The 22,532-nt window shown below is 33.5% G+C and overlaps 2 protein-coding genes across 2 annotated transcripts; one reads left to right on the plus strand and one right to left on the minus strand.

Moving 5' to 3' along the window:
* Positions 1 to 1,730: 1,730 nt before the first annotated feature.
* Positions 1,731 to 3,778, minus strand: LOC135792072 (ATP-binding cassette sub-family G member 1-like). The gene is made up of 4 exons (XM_065302693.1): positions 3,457 to 3,778; positions 3,287 to 3,387; positions 3,076 to 3,231; positions 1,731 to 3,009 (listed from the first exon to the last, which is right to left on the minus strand). The coding sequence occupies exons 1-4, from the start codon at positions 3,776 to 3,778 to the stop codon at positions 2,662 to 2,664; spliced, it is 927 nt and encodes a 308-aa protein (XP_065158765.1). The 3' UTR covers positions 1,731 to 2,661.
* Positions 3,779 to 9,239: 5,461 nt separating this feature from the next.
* Positions 9,240 to 21,381, plus strand: LOC135792074 (receptor-type tyrosine-protein phosphatase delta-like). The gene is made up of 13 exons (XM_065302694.1): positions 9,240 to 9,366; positions 9,424 to 9,599; positions 9,818 to 10,127; positions 16,742 to 16,860; positions 16,916 to 17,375; positions 17,436 to 17,753; positions 17,808 to 17,947; positions 18,059 to 18,934; positions 18,995 to 19,129; positions 19,185 to 20,033; positions 20,091 to 20,365; positions 20,420 to 20,555; positions 20,621 to 21,381. Exons 1-13 carry the CDS (start codon positions 9,240 to 9,242, stop codon positions 20,690 to 20,692), a joined length of 3,993 nt encoding a protein of 1,330 aa, XP_065158766.1. The 3' UTR covers positions 20,693 to 21,381.
* The last annotated feature ends 1,151 nt before the right edge of the window (positions 21,382 to 22,532 follow it).

Here is a 22,532-nt window from a genome sequence, read left to right on the forward strand (position 1 = left end):
AAAGCCTATATATCTATTTTTATTTTGTTTTTGTCAAGTTTAAAGACATCGTAATCATTTCCAATTATAATTTTGTGTAATTTTTTAAATTGTGATGTAATTAGAACGTATTTTAACAGTATGACAAATGCACCTACATTGTGTTCGTAATAACAATAATAATAGCATTGTTTTTAGGTGCGTTGCGCGGATGCACCGACATTTACAGTTATCAATCGGAAAATTCCTGCTGCGTGACTTGTCTTCATTCGAGAACTTAATTCTTACACCTCAGTTATAACTTATGGTTTCACAACGACCGCCATTGTGAAACAATGCACAAATTTAATATAATTGTAAATTCAACTAAATAAAATAAAACTAATAAATATAAAAGACTTTCAATTGTGAAATGACTTAAACTGCATTTTCTTGCAATTGTAAAACCTACAGGTTTAAAAGTTATTAATATTTTATGAGTTGCACATTTCCCAGAACTTTTCCGACCTATATTCGAGTACTTCACATCTGAAAATAGCACATACGCTCAATTTGTTTACAATAGTTGTCTACCGTGTAAGTATCTATTTATTTAAAATGCAAATAAGTCATTTTATTTGATTAGCAGTGTTATAAAATGATACCTGTTAAAATGCATTAATAACCTGTTATTATTATTAGTATAAAATCTGTCATCAGAATTTATATGCAACGGAAATTCATCCGCCATTTTATTTCATACTGTGTTGTTGTAATTGTTAATTAATTCAGTTTTCATTGCATGTATTAATATTAAGAAGCATCCGGTTGATGATTAAATAGATTTAATTATTTCTTTACGCACAAATGTAAAAAATACAAATCATTGAGGTGTTGATCGATAAAACGCCGCGAATTCATCGTCCCACGCCACTTGTACAATTTTAAGATGTTTACACACCTCGCGAATGCATTTCGTGTGCATACTAAGACGTTTCCTGACTCACACCGCTTGTTTTTAACGCCGTACATAGATGTACAACGATACGCGCAATAATTATGCAGGTATAAATGACCATATCGAGTCATCGATCTCAACAACAGTGCAAGAAACCTAAACATTTAAATATTCACATTAAACGAGAAAGGAAATCCACTTGCAGTGTTTTAAGACATGCACCGCGTAAATCTTGACGCAGATTGTTAAAAATGTAAAATATTTACGGTTTTACACGTTTTTTAGACTAAGTAATTACTTTTGCATGTTAAATATTGCTATGAACTTTAGAACGCACTTTAATAGTCACTAAAATATGTGGTCGAATAGATAACAAACAAAGTTTAGTTGCACTGTTTGACGTGCGCTGTTTCCATTGGTGTAATGAAATTGTAATTATCTTGAATTGTAGTACGAGTAGATTGTAGAATTAACAAGCGTTTAGGTTTTATTCTTTAGTTTAAAAGTCAGTGAAATAGTAACACGGTTGCGTTCGATACAAAGCAAAATAATAAAATGTAAACATTCACGTTTCTTACTTACCTTCAACAACAACACTTTTTTGTTTCATTTCCACACAAAATATTACAATATAATATCACCTGTGTTCTCTACCGTTGAATTTAGCAATGACATGCTATAATTGCCAAATCATCCTGAAGATGTCGCTGCGATTCACTTATTTAGATTTAATATTTGTTTAGATGTGTTGATGAGGATGTTTATTGATGGTAGTGAATCAACAGAGCCAATCGTGTCTGCCACTATATAAATCTTTTACTCAGATAAAACAGGTTTATTTCATTTGAATAAAAGTCAAATCAATCAAACATAAATTCAACTAATAAATTTGTAGAAGTTAACGAAACATTGAACATAATTCAACAAATTTAAACATTCTACACTTACACATCCAGCGATCTCAATAAAAAACACTAATTATATTATCGTATAAATTTATAAATATGTATACTCTTATAATCTCCCTTTGTGCATCATACAATCTGTGAATTTCACATTGTATATTGTCTTATTTGTCTCATTGCTTTGTGTCATTCACGTATTCCCTTGTCTTCTGCACAACTAAACTTCAAATTGGAATGGCCATGTGACTGCTCACTAGTTAATAACTACAACTATTTCATACAAAATTAATATACCCTATCTACTCATATTGAATCATCGATCAAATCGATGGATGTAATAATAGAAACGCGTAAATTCTATTGACGGTAATGTCATCACATAAAAAAAGACCAACACGATATTTATATCAATAATATGGTACGAAACTATCTATGAAAATATTTACAATCAATTTTTAGAATACATTTGTTTCCTTTGAATTATTTTCCGATTATAAATTGATAAATGCCTGTTTACTATGCTTTTGTAACTCATATGGATATTGCTCGTTACTTTTTTTTATCAGTCTGTTTCCTTGAACGTTTCCTCGTTGAATTTGTAAATATCACAACTATCTTTATGGTTTATGTACTAGGTCTTTGAAAATTTCTTAGCTACATTCTTAGATATATAAATGGTCAAAACTGGACAATATAATTCTCAAAGTTGCATAAAGTTACCAAATCTTGCAATTGTTTGTGCGTTGATTTCTTTTCTTTTCAATGTCCATAGCATATGTATAAAAAATGAACACAAATAGTTCTCTTCAGCATCACATAAAGATAAATTTGAAACCTTTATCATCTCCTCCTACGAATTTGTATTGTAAGAGCAAGGAAAGCTAAAATTCTTAGAAAAAGCACTAGTCCCAAGAGGAAGTACACCGAAAATGCGTAGCTCGCGTGGCTCATGTCCATTTCTTCGAGGAAGCGCTGCGGATACACAAAATGGCAGTAATCCTCTAATTCGCAGGGTAGTTTGGGGCGATCATAGCCAAAAATCGCTAACATCAAACCCTCAAAACTATATTTTAGAAAAGAGGTGTGAAACAGCCACTGCATGTACGGATGAGCTTTGCTCAGCTGGACAAAGAATCCAGAGAAGATTACAAATGGCAAAAAGCAGAACGGTCCAAAAATAACACCATTCTAAAATTTCACAATAACAAAATTCATATTAGAACGGTTTTTAACTGATAAATGATGTTTATTTACCTTGACATCCATTGAGGCGCCGATAACCATACCAAAACTTTGAGATACGAGCGAAATGAGAATGCACATGACTAGAAACAGCAGGAATCGGTACGCATCGTACGGCTGAGATGTCATGAAATAAGTCATTACAGCATAGAGCAAAGTAGCTAACGCCTACAATAAATATCATATAAAAACATAAAACTAAACTTTTGGGAACAAACTTTACCTGTATTGGAATATCAGCAAACGTCACCGCTAAATAATACGCACCCAATGAGTACCATTGGTTAAAATGTTCTTTTACTATAATTGGTAACTGCGATGGAACTAAAAACAACATAAAAATTAATATTATATTCTATTTAATTACCTAATTTTGTTTAAATTCCTACTTACATGTTGTTGTAACACAATTGAAAGCCGTCAACATCAAAAACATGACCGTGAAGAACATAAAATTGAAATTATTGAGCATGTTACCTCGCATCATGCCGATACCCGAGTACAAAATGCCGATGAAGAGGGCAATGGCGACGTGTGTGGCGATGCGCGAATAAGTGAGGGTACGATCGCGACCGAGCACAAGGAATGTCCTCTTGGCAACACATGAGTTGGTAAAAGAATGACGTTGAATAGCTGTTATCGCAATGTGAGTTGGAATTTCCGCTGGTGGAGGTGCCCCCCACACTTCGCAGCGTCCCGTGCTGTGTTGTACCATGAAAATCGAAAGACATTTGAAGATGGTAGCACTTTACTGGTGTCAAAAGACCACTTTTGCACCATTTTTCTAAAATATCTATTCAGTCAGTACATAACACTGTGTTTTTGCTTTCTACCCTTCTTACCAACATGTTCTAGTGATTGAATCTGCATTGTATCTCTCGCTGATTCTTCCTCCAATCCGTGCATAAAACCATTCTCAGATTTCCCCATCAAGTGTTCCGTGTGTGAGCCATACTCACCGTTTGCTACCTCAAGCACTACAATCAAAAAACAATGAATTTCGGCCCAAATCTTTAGTTTTAATTTCTTGTAAACGTACGGTAATCGGCTGGATTGTGATAAGATGGACATTGCAGTCCACATTCTTCAAGATATGGTATCAACCCGATGGATCCTTGATAAATGCATCGCCCGTCGGATATGGCATATATGATCAAACATTTCGAAAATCCGAAGCACTTGGTTGGTGGATTGTACAAATCACTGTCTTGCCTTCTTGTGCAAGTTGTTTTAGTAAACTGACGCATTGTTTGGTGGTGGAACTGTCTAAACCACTAAAATACAGATAAAATTAATTATAACAGTGTTTTATGGAGGAATATAAACATTTTACCTGGCTGGTTCATCGAAGAACATCACCTGAGGATTTTAAGTACTTAACGCAATGTCTTACGTTGGCCTCCAGATAGGTTTTTGGTTTTTACTTTACGACATCCCACAGGCCTAAAAGCTTCAGTATTTCAACTATCTGGAAAGGAAATTTACAAAATTACCTTCGTATTATTTTTGCTGTTGCTGATTAATAACTTACTCTTTACGTTTATCTTTGGTTTGAACAGCAGCATCTTTAAATTAAGATTAGCGGCGACATACATCGCCCATCACAAAGTCAGCAGCGGTTATAAATTATCATCCCAAAAATGATATAGCAGGATTTCTTCCGGAAGCCATCTTCTTCTGCGCTCGATATCATCTACCAATAAACAGTTTGCCTTTGACTTCGCGATTGCTAAAACAAACAGGATTATTAAAATTAATGAAATGCAGTAAAACAAAGCATAAAGATAATAATTCGTTGTGTTCGGCACGATTTCATCAATGAATTGCCTCGGTTGGTAATTGTATGACCTTCAAATAAATACCAACGATAAATACTTCTTATTAACTTCTAATACGTTCGTAAAAAATTATAAAATAATCAACAGAAATCCGAAGCGAAAAAAAACAGAAGATTTGAGGCGTTTAGTAATACCTTAAACTTTAATTTCAAATATAAAGTTAAATACTATCAAAATTTACAATTCATGCCAGCAACGACAGCGATTATATTATCATGCAAATGTAAGTCTAAATTTAAAACAATAAATCACGGTGCGGAAAATGCAATCAATATCGTCCATATGCTATCTATCAGACAATCAACCGGCTCACAGCTGCAAAGAATAGTTTATCATAAATAGTCTGTTGTACTTAAAAACTTAATTTACACTCAGTTAATGGTTTAGTTGCCATTTAAGTTAATCACCATGTATGGGAAAATTGTCTGAAACAAAGATTCACCGGTTTTTATCTTTACCTTTTGTTTTAATTATTCAAACACGTGTTAATTTGTATTTCGATTCCATTAATTTACGCATTGAATGAAACGTCATTTCAATGCTTATCATAAATAGAACAAAGAAGAGTTTACGCATCTCTATGTATTATGTGAGTGAACACCATGTAATTGCCATGAACACATGTCCACCGCATATAAAAATAAATAGGGTTTCGTCGGTTTACTGGAGCAGGAAATCGTCCACGTCGGTGCATGTGTACCGGTTTTGTTTTTTGCGTGTCAGCAATAAAGTAGCCATATTTGGACCATTTTATATTTTTTGATTTATAGAGCCACATATAAACTGTCAATAAAAATTAAGTAGCGGAAAAGTAACTCACAAGGATTACCAACAAAATGATAAAAATGATCAAAATGCGATTTGTAAATAATCTACTTTCCCATGTATAATCGAGAACTGGACCAAATAATCCTCTATACGCAGGCTCCGCAGACCATATCATATTTGCCCAATCAAAATTCACAAATTCACAAGTCTTATTGGTTATAATTTCAAATTGTATTTCTACGATTTATTATTTAAGATTATAATGATTACCTGGCAACTGTTCTATGAATTTATTTTGTGGTGGTGTAAATTATTTTATGTTTTTGCAAAATATATAACTTTCTTTGCTGCATCTACAAGACGGTGGAATATTTTAAATGAATGCATGAAGGATAAGAATTCTAAAAGTATCAAGAGAATAATTGATACACGATGATAGATAGAAGATAATCCATTAAATTTTGGAATAGAGCGTGTGGATTAGGCCTACTGGGGATACCACGATAAAAAAACGCGCCACGTACCTACTCTACCTCATGGTGGTATGGAAATGAGTTTTTGGCACAAACGAATGTTGAAGTAGACTTTGCGGCGCCCGTACGCTAAAACTATTAATTTTACTGGGCTAATAACCGTTTTTGAAAATTTTCGGATTTAGGGGCCACAAACTTGATTTGCGCCTAGGGCCCCACTGAAGCATAATCCGCCACTGGGTGTAATCAACGCAATTGCATCGTTGTAATCATCACTGATACACGTTGCTTGTATGTTTGCATTTTCTCCACTGAACGTAATACTCGTATTAGCATATAGGAAATTCGTCTTGCAGCCCACAATATTACTATGCTAAGTTAATATAAATGTCAAATTTGACTTCCACAATTCACATACTGCAAAAAGTCTTGCGTGTGTCGAATTTCAGTTACTTATTCCTAGCTGACCCGGCAAACTTTGTTCCGCCTGGCTTTGTTTTTGTGATTTAGGAGCACGAAGTCGAGCCATACTATCTATATAGAATATATATAGAATATAGAGAGCATCGCACAAAGAGGAGACGGAGATAATAGAAAAATATTTTCCCGCAGGCTAAACCATATAAGCGAATATGTTTGTTTAGTGTCGTTTAGTGCCTTTTAAAGAATTTTTCACTTTAAAAATTATCCTATTACCTTCTTCAAACTACCTCTCCACCAATTTTTAGCTAAATTGGATTAGCCGTTCTTTAGTTATAAATGTAGTAACTAAGTCGACTTTCCTTTATATATGGGGTATTCTATGCCAAATCGACCACTTTTGAACCCGACCTTTTATGATTTAGCTGAAACTTTTCTATTTTTTTCTATCTCGTGAGAAACGTTTATTAGAATTTATTCAAATTTTTTCTCATAACCTCAAAAAAGTTATGAATTTCACTTTTTCTTGTTTTAAAAAAAACTTCAATTCATTTGACAATTATTCCCACTAATTCGGGAGTGGGTCGATATTATTTTATATTTTTTTTAATTTAATTTTTAAAAAATTACGTCCAGCGAATGACATTTTTCTCTTTTTAATTAAATATATATAATATATAATATAATCGGCCCGAACTGGGATTAGCGGGAAAAGTTGTCAAAAAAATTGAAGTTATTTTGACGAAAAAAATATTTTTTTCTAATGTAGAACTTTGAAAATATTACAATATTACTCAAAAAAAGCGATTATTTTATAGTTCAAATTATTTAAAAAAAAAGTGTCTATTTCTTCGAAAAATTTACTCAAAAACAAAAATATGGATTTTTTTGGAAAGAGTTATGGCTACTTGAAAATTAAATTGTCATTTTTTTGAAAAATTCATCATTTTTTTGAGGTTAGGGGAAAAATTTTGAAAAAATTCCAATAAACGTTTCTCAAGGGTTAGAAAAGAATGAAAAAGTTTCAGCTAAATCAAAAATGGTCGGGTTTAAAAGTGGTCGATTTGGCATGGAATACCCTATATATAGATGAGTGAAAAAAGTCTCAAACACACAATTTTTTGAATTGACATATTTTTATAAAGATTCAATCGTTTTAAACGGCATTTGTGTAACTAGAATGAAGATATGAGAATGTATTAAAAAACACATACATTCGGGGAATAGAGGACACTGACACACGTTGCAGGAACTTTGGTATTTTCTCCACTTCCAGTAACATTTGCAAACAATAGATTTGTGTTTCCCCGTATAAAAACATAATTGAAAGTTATCAATAATAATAGTATTGACAACGCAAGCATTTTAAGTATAAAACTCTGTTTGTGTTTGAACTTGTAATTGCAATTTCTTATCATTTAAAAAATGACATGTGAGATATTAGATCATAATAAAATTAATTGGGTTGATTAAAGTCTATCATATGACTGATCAGAATTTCGTGGTGTCAAGGTAAAATAAAAATATAATTGTTTTACGTATAGTAATCTGATATAAAAAATCTAATGAAAAATTTTGTTTTAGAAATAAATAAAGTAAGAAATACTTATAGGGGAGAGTAGCCATATTTGGACCATTTTTATATTTTTTGATTTATAGAGCCACATGTAAACTGTCAATAAAAATTAAGTAGCGGAAAAGTAACTCACAAGGCTTACCAACAAAATGATATTTTTGGTTTAAGTAAAAATTATATTTATACCCCTCATATTTCAATTTAAAAAAATTGTGTTTTTGGTCCAAATTAAGAAACCGGTTTCCTAAATTGGACCGCGCGGTTTCCTAAATTGGACCATGGTTTTTTAACGGCAATTGACACAATAGTAAATTTTAGTTTTAGCAGTAACACAAGCACATTTTGTATAAACCAAAGTGCGGCATTTCATACAGTGGATCATTTCGAAGATTTGTGCTCGTCCACAAGCTTTTCTAGGAGGTCGAAAAAATGATATACGTTTTCCCTGTAAAACTCCGGTGTCTGTCTTCGGTCCAACTTGGGCAACTTGAAGAATTTATATATAATGATCAACAACAATCTTAATATAACATAACCTCTCAAAATTAATACTATAAATTATAGATAAATAAAGAAGCTTTCTGATGATAATATAATATTCAGTAAAACTAACGTTTAAACGGCTTGACAGCTCTTGCACTTACGTCGTTATAATAGATTTGATAATCAATGATACACGAAGTTGTTGCCACGAAGAAAGCACGCGGCAAGTTTTAACCCAAATAGTTGCATTAATTGTTTATAAATACGAGTAAAACGAGGGGCCAGTCTATTTTTGCACAAACTTCAACAGTCCGCGGATATCGTGGTGGTCCAACTTAGGCGCTGGTCCAAATTAGGCTACCTTCCCCTATATATTTTATATATACTACGTTAACTATAAGCATAACTCTATTTTCAGTTCCAAATTAAATACCATTTGCGGATGTGTATAGTTAATCCGAGACAACAGTTCAACAGTGGCAATACGATGGAATGCACCTTACCCTCCAACTGGAAAAGTAGATTCATTTATAATACAATTCGCTTACATTACCGCGAACGAAAGCACATTTCAAAACGAAACAATTTCAACAAAGTTTTTGTAAAATATGGCCGAAAATGTTTTGTCTGACATTAACTGACTTAAAATATAACAAAACATATACAATATCAATAGCTGCCCAGAATCAGGGAATACCCTACAAAGCATCGGAAACTGAATTAAGCGGAACAACATTAGTAAAAGGTAACAGTGGCAATAAATATGAAAGAATACTAAAATATACACTTTGATAATACACAGTTCCACAACCAACACAACATCTAATAGCTTCTTGGAACTCGACGCAATTTCTAGATTTGGAACAGGAACATCTCTATAAAACAAATGGGACTTATCTGGGATTTGAAATCAGTGTAAATGGTCAAAAGTTTTTTCATAAAGGTTTAGAGAATGTGACCTACACTCACCAAGTACTCGTAAGTAACTCATGTAAAATTATAATTTATAGCAAAATATTAAAAATTATATGGAGCGTATATTTTTTCAAACTCATTTTCAGTGTGACCCTTACAACTAATATATCACAGTAACAATACAAACCGTTAACTCACTATACAGTTCCGAATTGTTTAGTGATCAGTTTATCTGTCCAACTCTTAAGCCATCATTTACTTCTTTGGCCTTTGTGAAACAGATAAACTGCCACAATTTCACTGTGTTACTACCAACAATTGAAAACACTGAAACAATTAGTGTTCTGTATATTGTAGTGCTCACCAGTCAACAGGACCATATAGGTGATTGCAGAGATAATATTGAAAGTATTCACGATTCTCTTGTTCCAATTAAAGAAAACCAAACATGTTGGATAGTTGGGCATTATGAGCTCAAGGAATACAAAGATATTGAAGATACAGAATTAAATATTAACATACTTGAAATGGCTGAATTTACTTGCACTGAAAAGTTGTATGAAGAAGGGATATTGATTGTCAATGAGTTAGGTAACCAAATATCATCTAATTGGTAGCAGATAGAACTGATAGGACTGAGCCGTGACCATCTTATTGCTGCTTTTGTTATTTCATTGAAACTGTTGAAGAGTATTTGTTGGCTCATTTTATTTTAGTAGAGTATATTAGTAGTATGCCGCAACATGCATGCCTATGTGAATACTATCCCATCATTTACTCTACATTAGATAATGAAAAATTGACACAAAAAAATGGTTGTTTGTAAAGTAGGTTTACGATCGAGATGTTTACGTGATAACGTCTTATTGGTGATATAAGTTTTGTTTGTTGCAATTGTTGTAACACTTCACTTGCACTTCACATTTTGTTTTACTGTTAAACATTCAACGAAAACTTAACCGCACGAGAAAATCTCCATTCGTTTGTATGCCGCTAGAGTGAGAGAGACGGAAGATCGGTCAACTCACTCGAACGCTATGCCTGCCTCCGCTCGTGTGGATTCCGCGTGTCAAGTTTCACGGAATGACTGGCAGCGCTCGAGATGAGAAGGGAGATCGGTCCGTCTCTCTCTCGTTATAACGAGAGGGGGGTATACCTGCGATCGGCCTCGAGAGGCCTCGTGACACAGTTTCTGAACATGTCACCCGACTAAAACGATTTTAAAGACGTTATCACGTCAAAATGCAAAATATATCGGAGTCAATGTGGTTAGTATACTGTCTTCAACCAGAATGTCCTATTTTGTATCACAACGATGAAGAGAAAAACCGAGATCAAAATATCAGGCCAGATCCATCATGCTGTGTTTTCCTGCGGCCTCTGAATGAGGACGACTATTATTATATCAACGCTTTATTTGTAGATGGTTATCAACAGACTAAAAAGTATATTGTTACTCAACATCCACTAGCAAACACTGCTGGCGATTTCTTGAAATTGGTGGTTGACAGCAATGTACAATTGATAATATCGCTACAATCTGAATACGATGTATGTTAAACAGGTTTAATAGTTTTAATAGAATTATTATTAACCGGATTAGTTTTAATCAGATGCAATCTCAGAAATGGTGCCACTGCAGCAGGTTTATTTAGTGCAATGTGTAATCTCTTGAATTGCATTGAATCCAAAAACATTGTGGATGTGTGTACGAGGGTACGAAATATTCGAAATAACAGGCGAGAATTTGTCGTAGAAATACATAGTAAGAAATACTTACATATAAACTCATATAATATATTATATGCATTTTCTATCGAATTTTTCATTGCAAAGTCAACTCCGAGATTGGTTTGATGTTGCAACTTTATTTCTAAATGATTTTGAAAATTATGCTAACAAGGGCACAACCATATCTCTGGTTATTTTACAAAGTCATACCTTGCAATGCATACAGGTGTGACTTGATGTCGCCTTAGCGATGAGCTATTAGGAGTAAAACTTGTATAAAAGATGTTAGAGATTGATGAATGGATTGGATGAGTGTGTACTTGAAACAATGTAAATAGAGGATTTAAAAAAAGCTATCAGAAGAAAGTTTGAAGAGTGAGCAATTTTTGATAGAAAGAAAAAAAAAATAGCAGATTAACGAAAAATTAATCAAAATGACAATTTAAATAGATGTTAATCTGGATAGCTACGTGTACTTAGACCACTGAAAGTTCCAATAGCACACTTGTTTGACACACATTTGCATTGATTTATAGTACTTTTATTAGTATTGTTGAACAACATTATATTTGTGTGTGTTAAAACTTTTTCTTTGACATATGTGCAAAACAAAGTAATAAGCTAGCTTATATTACTTAAACTTTTGATACCTATGTGTTTTGGTGTGTATAAAAAAACTCAAATAATGTTATTGGCAAAAAGTACTCAATAGTAATCTATCAATTAATACAATTGCAATTCCACGAAATATATTCTGTTAACAATTGCTTGTAAATAAATATTTTATTACTTATAGCTACAAAAATAAAAATACCTGATATGGAAGTACTTTAGAGATCAACATAATAATGATTCTCATGTAGAGATTTGATTATTGCCAGCTAAAGTGTTCTATTTTTATACATTGTGCGAGTTATCAACAATTGATGCATCTGATTTTCCCGAAAATAAAATATTAATTTCAAAACGATTTTCTGATTTATAATTTGGTGTAAGTGTTGTTTGAGTTTTGGTTCATGCTTTGAATTTTATTTTAGCTAAATCGTACTTATCGATTGCATAGAACTTGCAAAAAATGTTAAGATAATGCAGGAATGGGCTAATACAAATAATAATAAAATGGACTTTGGCAAAGTTAGATGATAATAATTTAATGAATATGAATGTGAATAACAAAAATCGGCAAAATATCAAAATTATTAATAAAAATAAAAGCCAGTAAAATCTCGAACAACCCCGCACACCCGACGTCTAAAACTCTAAATGATAACTGGTTTAAAGTATGTCTGTCGTCTTTATAGCCTTACGCACTTTTGAAGTGTGCTCTTTCCTGCTAGCTCTCGAATGTTAGCCGTTCCATCCTACAATAAATATAAGTTTATGAAAAAATTACTGGTGTTTAATAAGCTCATCAGACTGATCATAATTTGATTGTTAACAAGTAACATATAAATAAAATTGTATTTTGTGAGCAAGCGAACATTTGATAAGCCTGCTTATCAGCATTTACGTAAATGACGTAGATTATGAAAGATCTCTATCATTGTGCTGAAAGAATGCGTACTATAATAACCATTGGATTGAAAGAACGTAATTGTTACTTTTAGACATAGGGTAAAAGAGGGTAATGGGGTCACTTAAGGGAAAACTCAAATATAACTTAAATTATAAACAAAATACTTATTGCACCGCTTATAAGCATTGTTTACTTAAATACCCACATTTGAAATAATTTTCGGTCACTTTGACAATCAATTTTGATATTGGCTGTTTAAAAAAACAGATTTGACCCCCATTACACCGACATGCGGTACTGGTGGTCAAAATTCTGGGAACAATCGGAATCAAAACGAAATTCCAGCAGATATCGCAGACATAATATTCCAGTAAAGTCCCACCCAGTGCATTCTACATGAGCCCATAGCCCACATGAAGTGCATCTGAAACCACATTTAATTGTTTTTTTAAATCAAGGCACATTAGACATCAGTTTTCCAAATCTTCATCCTCACGTTCCTGGCATAAAGTCATCAGTGCCAATATTGGAATCATAAGTTTTGTTACTTTCTCCCGCAGTATCGTTTCTGCAAAGTAGTTGCTATATTGAAAATAAGTCACATTGCTTTTATAGGCCATTTAAAGCGGACTAAAGACAAAAACGTCCATTGGGGTCGCATGACTCCCCATTGCCCACAATTGCACCATTGTGAAAACAAAAAAATATTTCCTTTCACAACATTAATGTAATCCAAACCGTACATCACGATTTTGAATGTTTAACTAAGACTATATAAAGTTCTCACCCTGAATATTGCAAGATATTTTCCGACACTTATCTCTAATTTGCGTGGACGTAAAATTAGATCAGCGGAGCTCAAAAATAAAATATTGGCGTATCTCAATGATGTTAATGCACCGATTTGCATGATTTTTCGGGGTGGCACTAAATGGAACGGAGGTGGAACGCCGTTTACGCGTTACTGTAACTATTGTTTCGTGGATATATAAGTGACTCCCCATTACCCGCTGACTTTAATACTACCTATTTCCCTACATACAATGTTATTAAATAAATTGTAACTCGGACAAAGTCGTGCGCAAAAGTGTGTTTCAGATAAAAAAAAGTCGTAAATCCAATTGTCGTGGCGTACAAATAAATTTCTCTGTGTCATGTATTATTTACAGTATTGCGTTTGAATTTGATAAAAATCAATATAAGATGTTTGCACAATAATATACTGGTAATAAGGCATTAAAAAAATATATAAATAAACAGATTAAATACGGAGAAATGGTGATTGGAGTAATATCTTCTAAGATGTTACAAGTTGTCAATGTTTGCTTTAGAAGCAAATTAGTATTCAAAATGCGATCGTTCATATTATTCTTGTTCATAGCACAACTTTCTTATAAGGTGCATGGAAAGTCGCAATTGTTATTTGCTAATGTTACTGAAATTGGAAAAAATGCGAAAGTTCGTGCAACATGTGTCAGTGATGATTACAACGACGCAATTTCATGGATCACACAACCCACCAACATGATTGGACCTATTTCAGGTATTTAATTACTTATACAGTAGAACCTCGATAAGTTAAAGTTTAAGGGAAGCGGTTAAAAATTTAAGTTATCAAGGTTTTAAGTTATCGAGAGTTGAAGTTAGAGAGGTTATTGAAATATAATTTTTAACGTAACGAGGTTCATGGATTTTGGGAATGTGAATGAAAAAGGAATGTTGCGGGGTGTAAATAATTGTTTATCGGTTCGTAAGGAGATGATGCGAAATTTATTATCAAAGAGAAAACATAGCTGATTGAGACTGACACATAGTAAAGCAAAAATTGAAGATTGATTGAAATTTTGATTTGGGAATTTTAGAACATGTGTTTCATTGGAGATTCCCACAAAAAATTGACCAGCTGACCTTCCCTTCCCCTATCGACCTGCTCAGTCAATAAAACATTAAATGTTATGATGTCACAAAAATAGTTTTTTTTTAAGTTATCAAGGGCATGTTCAAAAATATTTCCTTTGAGCTACTGGAGGTTTTTACTAAGTAATAGAGGTTTTACGTTGTCAAGGGAAGGGAATCAGAAAATTTTTTAAGTTACCGAGGTTTTGAACTTAGTAAGGTTTAACTTATCGAGGTTCCACTGTAGTATATTAAAATTCACGTGAGCTAAACAGCACTTTAGTCATAGGATTCAATCGAATTAATCCAGTGTTTAACAATAATTACCGAAGTAGTGTTTATGCTATTTTTTCTACTTGCACTTTATTTCCACGTGTATCTTAAAACTATAATTGTATATTAAGTAAAACAAGTGGCTAAACGAGGGTATTACAGACGAGAATTGATTGGGAGCGAGCGTAGCGAGCGGTCAATCAATCGAGTCTTTAACAACGTTTAGCCTCGAGGTGCTTACGCTATTTTTTCTACTTCCACTCTAGTTCCACATTGCGGTTTTTGTATTTAAATTTTTGTATTTTAAATCATCCAAATTTGCTTGCATATTACTACAAACTGTAAGGATATAAATGCCGTACCGCGCGTCGGTCCATGTGACGCTTCGATTCGTATCGTACCGCTCCGACACGAGCAGCAGCAGCGCCTACTTTGACGTGTTTGAGTGACGTCGCATGGCATTTCATACCACTTTGTGCTGCTCCGTAGGCAAGTGCGCAGGCGGCTGCTCCGAATATGATGTACGACTTGGCCGTCCGTATATAAAGTACCACGTTATGGGTCTAAATGTCGTGCATAAACTGGCGTTTTATTGGTGGAAGTGGAAAAATAGATTTTTCATACTACTAAGAAATGTAATTTTATTAATTAATTGGACTAAGTTTGCCGCATGGCGTCTAATATGGCCATGTGCTGCACCGAAATCGAGTGCGCAGACGCTAGCTTTACCCACGACTAAAGTCCGTGACTAAAGTGTCAGTTTTCATGTCAGTAAACCGAGAAAACGTGGCACCTTTAAGGTGGAACTACAAAAAATATTATTAAGCACACATAATAATCTTCCTTTAAAGGTAGTGAAACCCTGCGCATTGTTGATTTTAATTGGAAAAAATTTGGATGGGACGTTGAAGTAGCCTACAACGCAACGTTTGGTCCAGTGATGGATTATGCTTGGGAGAGTAATATTTTAATGTAATATATTTTATAACACATTAATAATAAATTTTCTTCAGTGTTCCCAATTACTATGACTAGATCGGCACAACTTACACAAAATTATAACTTTGAAAAATTAGGAGAAATTAAAATCAAAAATAGTTTTGAAATCAATTTTTCATTTTTGGGAAAATCAAGTGCACAAATTTACTTATGTTCAAACCCATTGATAAAAAGGGGTGAATGCATTATTTTTATTGTGGGTGGGTGGAATGGGAAAGGAAGTGTTATAAGACGATGTAAGAGAGGTGCATCCCCTACAAACTCCGAAGATCGATTAAGAGGATGTGAAAATATCGTAAATAAGGTATGCTATATTAAATAACACTAATGTAGTTTACATACGACATTTTTAGATTGAACATACACCATTATTGTCAACGAAGGAATGGAGTCAAATTTCTGTTCGCTTTATAAATCGACAATTACAGGTAATAATCAACGACGAACATTTATTATCATATTTTGCTAAAAATGATGAAGAACTTGACAATTTTACAAACTTATTCATACATTCAAATACCGAAAATGCAATGTGGAAATATCATGATTGTATGAAAACAAATTTTAATGCATATATATTTAATCCCAAATGTTGTATTTTAGATACATATTATGAAGCTCAAAAATCAATTAATAATTTTATTACAAGTAATTGGTTTTATATGGATTCTAATCATTTATGTATTTCATTTTTGGCAAAATTCACCAAAGATATTACATTTCAACTCTATGATGTGTCACAAGACCTTATAAAAACTGAATACTATAGGAGTGATCAAATTCTGTTTAGCTCCAAACAAAGTTAGAAACTTAACAATTATTTCCTCATCATCAAGTAAACTTAATGTTGTCTGGAAAGCACCAACACCTGTTTTGGGTATTATTACCAATTATGTGGTTACATGGATGGTAACTGGCCTATACACTAATTTAATAATGTCTAATTATCAAATTGTAATTTCAGTTTTTTGATAAAAGAGGCTGTAAAATAGCAAATAGAATATCAAATATTCAATCAACATATTCAACTTATAATATAACAGTATCAGCAGTTACCAAGAAAGGTCAAGGAGACATTGAGAATATTTTAGGATTTACTGATGTAGCTGAAACAATTGACATAAATACTTTTAATCGTAGAATTATCACTTTAGAAACTTCAATTCAGATAGGATTAGTTGTTGATTGTGAACATTGGAATGGTCCAATCTATCTCAATGCATATGCTATTTGTATGAGTGAATGGTGTGAAGGACAATGGGTTAATATTACAAAGCACATGCAATATAATGATATTACTACACTTGATAGTGTACTTCCATATACAAATTACAAGTTAGAAGTAAATATATTTCGTAATAAAATGGATAGAATTAATGATTATAACAAATCTTGGTCAACTGTCTGGATGACATTATCAGGTGGTATGTTCACTTTGCCTTAGCTTCAAAAAATTTAAGTATTGAATTTAATGCTGATTTTAGTACCAAATCAAATTCCATTTGCGGAAGTATATAGCTTATCAGAAACAAGTTTGTCACTGAGATGGAGTCCACCTTATCCACCAACTGGAATTCTGGATTCATTTGTAATAAAATATTATTACACTTCAGAAGAACATAGCACGCCTCAAACTTATATTAATTATTTGAGTCCATGTAAAATATGGACAAATATGTATTGCACTACATTAACTAATCTTATACCCAACAAAAATTACATAATATCAATTGCTGGGCAAAATCAGGGTATATCAGAATATGGATTAGAAACAATTTTAAACGAAACCACATTGATTGGAGGTAATTCGTGTAATACATGCAAAAGCATTGTTGATAAAATCTTATTTTAATTAGTCCCGCAACCTCCAGTAAATTTGGTTGCAAATTGGAATGAGTCTCGATTTCTGGAGTTGCAATGGCAACATCCCAATAAAACAAATGGACCACTTTTAAAATTTGAAATCATTGTGAATGGACAACAATATTATCACGAAGTACCAGAAAATAAGACATATACTATTAAAGTAGTTAATAATCATAATATAGTTATCTAAATTCTTCAAAAAAATAATTAGATAATTTTTTTTTCTTTATTTCTTTTTCAGACGCCATTTCAGTGTAAACTTGATACTCATCAGGCAATCGTTTCTATACAAACAGTTAACTCAAAATTTACTTCTGCTTTGCTTACTCAACAATATGTTTGTCCAATTTTAAAACCATCCCTCAGCACTGAGCCCTTTCTAAGACAAAATGACAACAATTCTATAACTATTTCAATGTCGAATATTCACAATGATGAAGCAATTAGCAATTTGTACATAATTTTCCTTGCAAATAAATTGGACGATACCAGCGATTGCAGAGAAAAATTAGAAGAAAATCATAAGTCACTTGTTCCAATCAAAGAGAAACAGAGATGTTGGATTGTTGGGCACTACCAGAAAAGTGAATACAAAGACATTGTCGGAACAGACGTAAATATAAACCTATCTCAAATACCAGGATTTAACTGTACTGGAGAGCTTTGTGAAATAGGCATATTGATTGTCAATGAGTTAGATGACCAAATATCATCTAATTGGTATCTGGCAAAACAAAGCAAATTGGAAAATACCGAGTTTCCAAACATGTTCGAATTTTTCTTGCTTTTAACAACAATAATAATAAATATTATTCTTATACTCGTGTACTGGAGGAATATTCGTCCTAGAGAAGACACTAACACACCCTATCTTCGACATTCCAATACACCAGATCACCAACTACTTCCAATGGAAGAATTCAGTTCTAGTGAAGATAAAAATGAGAAATATTCCAGACTGGTAGCTGTAGATCAATTTTACGAATATGTAAAAAGCGTGGCAAATGGGTACGAGTTGACCACGGAGTTTAATGAAATCTTTGCATTAACCCAGAAAAACGATAAATTGCGTCATGTATATTCAGCAGTAGAGTGCTTTGATGCTACTTACATAGCTGTAAGTTTTCATTAATAGGAATTACTCATACCTTTAATTTAACCAATTTATAATTTAAAGAGTCCTTTTTATGACAAGGCGTATATTTTCTGTTCGGCTCCTACGGTTTCTAATCACTACCTGTTTTGGAAGATGATCATAGAAGAAGAAATAGAAAACATTGTGCTTTTTGCGAGCACAGACGATATAAAAAATGTATGCATACTTTAACACTTTATATGGTTTAAAATTAACTGTGTAACTTTTAAAGGAAAAGCTTTTCCAATATTGGCCTGATAATCGCTCAATTGAATCAATTCTCCTCTCAAATATCAAAGTAACAGCTATGAAAGTATACCCATTTAAAAGTTACAAGATACACCATTTTCGAGTTCAGCAAGCTAATATTGTAAGACAGACTCGTTTCTTGCACTTCACAAATTGGGATAAAGATGGAACGCAAATATATCCCCGCAGTATAGATTCATTTCTACAATTACTTCAGACGATAAAAGACTTGCCACATCGTCCTATATTAGTGCATACATTTGGCAAACATAATGTATGCGCCGGTTTGTTTATACTGGTTCATATTAGTATACAACAAGCACAGCAGGAAGCTCAAGTGGATATTTGTCATCAAGTCCAAAATCTACGAACCCAGCGACCAAATTGCATTGACAGTGTGGAAGAATATTTGTTTGCTCATCTTGTTTTACTTGAGTATATCAGCATCCCACAACATGCTTATCCATGTGAATACTATCCAGTCATTTATAAAAAACTAGATAAAGACAAATTAAGACATGAAATGAAAAATATTGAAGACTCAATAAGGCTCATGAAATTGCTACGAACTAGATATCCTATATTTAACAACAACGACAACCCCGAAAATAAGGAACAATACATATTACCACATTCATCTCGCAGCGTTTTCTTATCGCCTTCCATAGATGACAATTCATGCAATTGTATTGCCGTCTTTGTGGATGGTTACAAGCAGCTCAACAAATTTATTGTCATTCAACATCCACTTAACAATACTGTCGATGAGTTTTGGAAAATAGTAATGGACAACAATGTACATTTAACAATATCATTACAAACAGCATACCATGTACGTTTTACGTATCTGTTAATTTGTATTTTGCTAATATATTTTGTATTTTTACAGATCAAGCCCTGGATAAGTGATGGGCACTTTATTACTCCTAAAGGTTTAACTGTGACTCATTTAAAAGGTTTTGAATCCGATCATTTTCACATGCATACATTTAGATTAAAACAAAAAGAAGTATCAATGGAATATAAAAAAGTATACATAATTGAAGTTAAAGGATGGAACGTAGGCCAAGTATTGCCGCATAGTTTGACTACTTTGGTGAAAACTAAACTTCAAATGAATAAAATTACGTGTCCCGAATTTAGTAGTATTTTAGTAATGTGCAGGTACTTTTATGAAACAAATATTTGAGTTTGTTTTATTGTGACTTGTTATTCCAGAAATGGTGCCACAGCATCCGGTTTATTTATTGCTACGTGTAATCTTGTAGATTCCATTGAATCCGAACATGTGGTCGACGTGTTTACGACTGTACGAAATATTCGAAATAATAGGCGACAGTTCGTAACTGATGAAGTAAGATGAACATAATTATCCATACCCGCATAAATTATTGAAAAATTGATTTCGGTTTATTATAGATTCAACTTCGTGCCTTGTTTGATATAGCAACTTTATATCTAAATGATGATGACGAATTCACTAACCATTAGATCACACCAAAGGATTTACACAAAGTCAGTGAAATACAGAAATCCATGCCGGTATAGCGGTATTCCATTGGAATTCCCGTATTCTTCCTTAAAGGACACGGAATTGGTACAAATTCACTTGTGAACCGTCTTTGGACTTTTTTATCAGAGGACAAAGAGAAAAATTAACATGTATATGTCGAATTAATCTCCTCCTCAACTACATCAACAACACTCCAATTCAAATTACGCGTCATTTATAACAAAGTATTAGATGAAACGAAACAAATTGGATTGGCGTAACGAGATGAGTTCTGGGTGCCCACTCATGGGTGCCCTCGGAGTAAGTATCTTCACCCATGCTTCTCCTTTCCCTCGATACCTTCGAATCTTCTTATATCTAGATGGCATCCTTGTTCGTATTCGAATCCGACATATTCGCCATTGTAGTAGTTAAGTAAATTTGCAACCATTGTTAGTGGTTGTGAAATTGATACAAGTCAATCATTCTAGTGATTGTGCTTGATGCTGCAAATCATTGTAGTGATTGTGCAGGGTTGAAAACCATTGTAGTGGTTTTGTAACATATTCTCTCAGGTTTGTGTGATTCAAATCTATTAGTTGTTTATGAAATGTAATATTGCTGTATATGAAAGAGATATGACAGAGATGTGGTCAGAGATGACCGAGTAATTAAAATATTCAAACAATGTTCTGAGATTTATTTGGTTTTACAGAATAAGCCAGTTATTGCAAGTGCCAAATTACAATATGCACAATCTTATCTTAATATATAAAAATGAAAACCCGTTTCCGTTGTCACGCCATAACATGAAAACGGCTGGACCGATTTGGCTGATTTTTTTTTGTAGTTTTCTAATACTCTGTAGAAGGTTCTTACGGAAAAAAATATTAGGAAAATATCTCAGAAAGATTGAAAAATATACATAAATTTTGCATATTTTAAAAAAGTTTTCTATTATCCCCGTCTCCTCTTTATTTTTGATGCTTCGTAGCTTCCCAAGCATAGACGTGCGTATGTGTGTACGTGTGGGTTGAAGTTGACCAGTTGATGTTTTTAGTTTGGAGAAGGAAAATCGCTTTCTCTGTCTGTCCTTTGTATGCTTAAATCTTTGAGGAAACTACGCAACTTGGATTTTTGATGCGGTTTTACTTCCGTGCGAAGCCGGGGTGGTCATGGTAATCTTATAAATAAGCGTTGATAAAACCCCATACGATCAAACATTTTAATTTGCCGGAATTTAATCCGGATAATCGAGATGCTGACGCGCATGCTTGGTGTTCCATGGCAGAGTTATGCATTGGCAACAAGAATTTGACGGGTGCCAAACTAATTATGACGCTAAGCAGAGCACTGAAGGGCGTTGCATCATCGTGGTTGTCGCAGATCACCTACCCGGATATTTTCGTGGGAAGATTTTAAATCCCAGTTTGCCGCACGATTTATTCAGTTGGAGACGATGACTGCGTTCCTGATAAATCTACAGGATGGAAGGCCACGAGGTGATGAAAACTTGAGTGCATACGCGGTGCGACTTTTCAATTCCCTGATGACTCACTGGAAAGATGCGTCCATTGAACAAATCGCTACTACGACCATATTAACGCACATTGCTCAATTTGATAATCGAGTACAGCGTATGGCATTCACAAACGAAATTCAGACGAGACAGCAACTACAGAAGGAGTTGCAAGCACTGTCCTTTAAACGACCAGCCGCAGTGGACAATGCCTCGCAACGCCCAGAGAAGTTAAGAACTTCATCATTCCAACCCAAGCTGACGAAATGTTTCAACTGCAACAAACTTGGACATCGACAAGCCGACTGCCCTACGAAGCA

Source organism: Atheta coriaria, unplaced genomic scaffold (assembly GCF_025399875.1).
Source record: "Atheta coriaria isolate IRGN ID8LTWV9N9 unplaced genomic scaffold, Caltech_Dcor_3.1 hic_scaffold_5_pilon, whole genome shotgun sequence".
NCBI classification, from domain to species: Eukaryota; Metazoa; Arthropoda; class Insecta; order Coleoptera; family Staphylinidae; genus Dalotia; species Dalotia coriaria.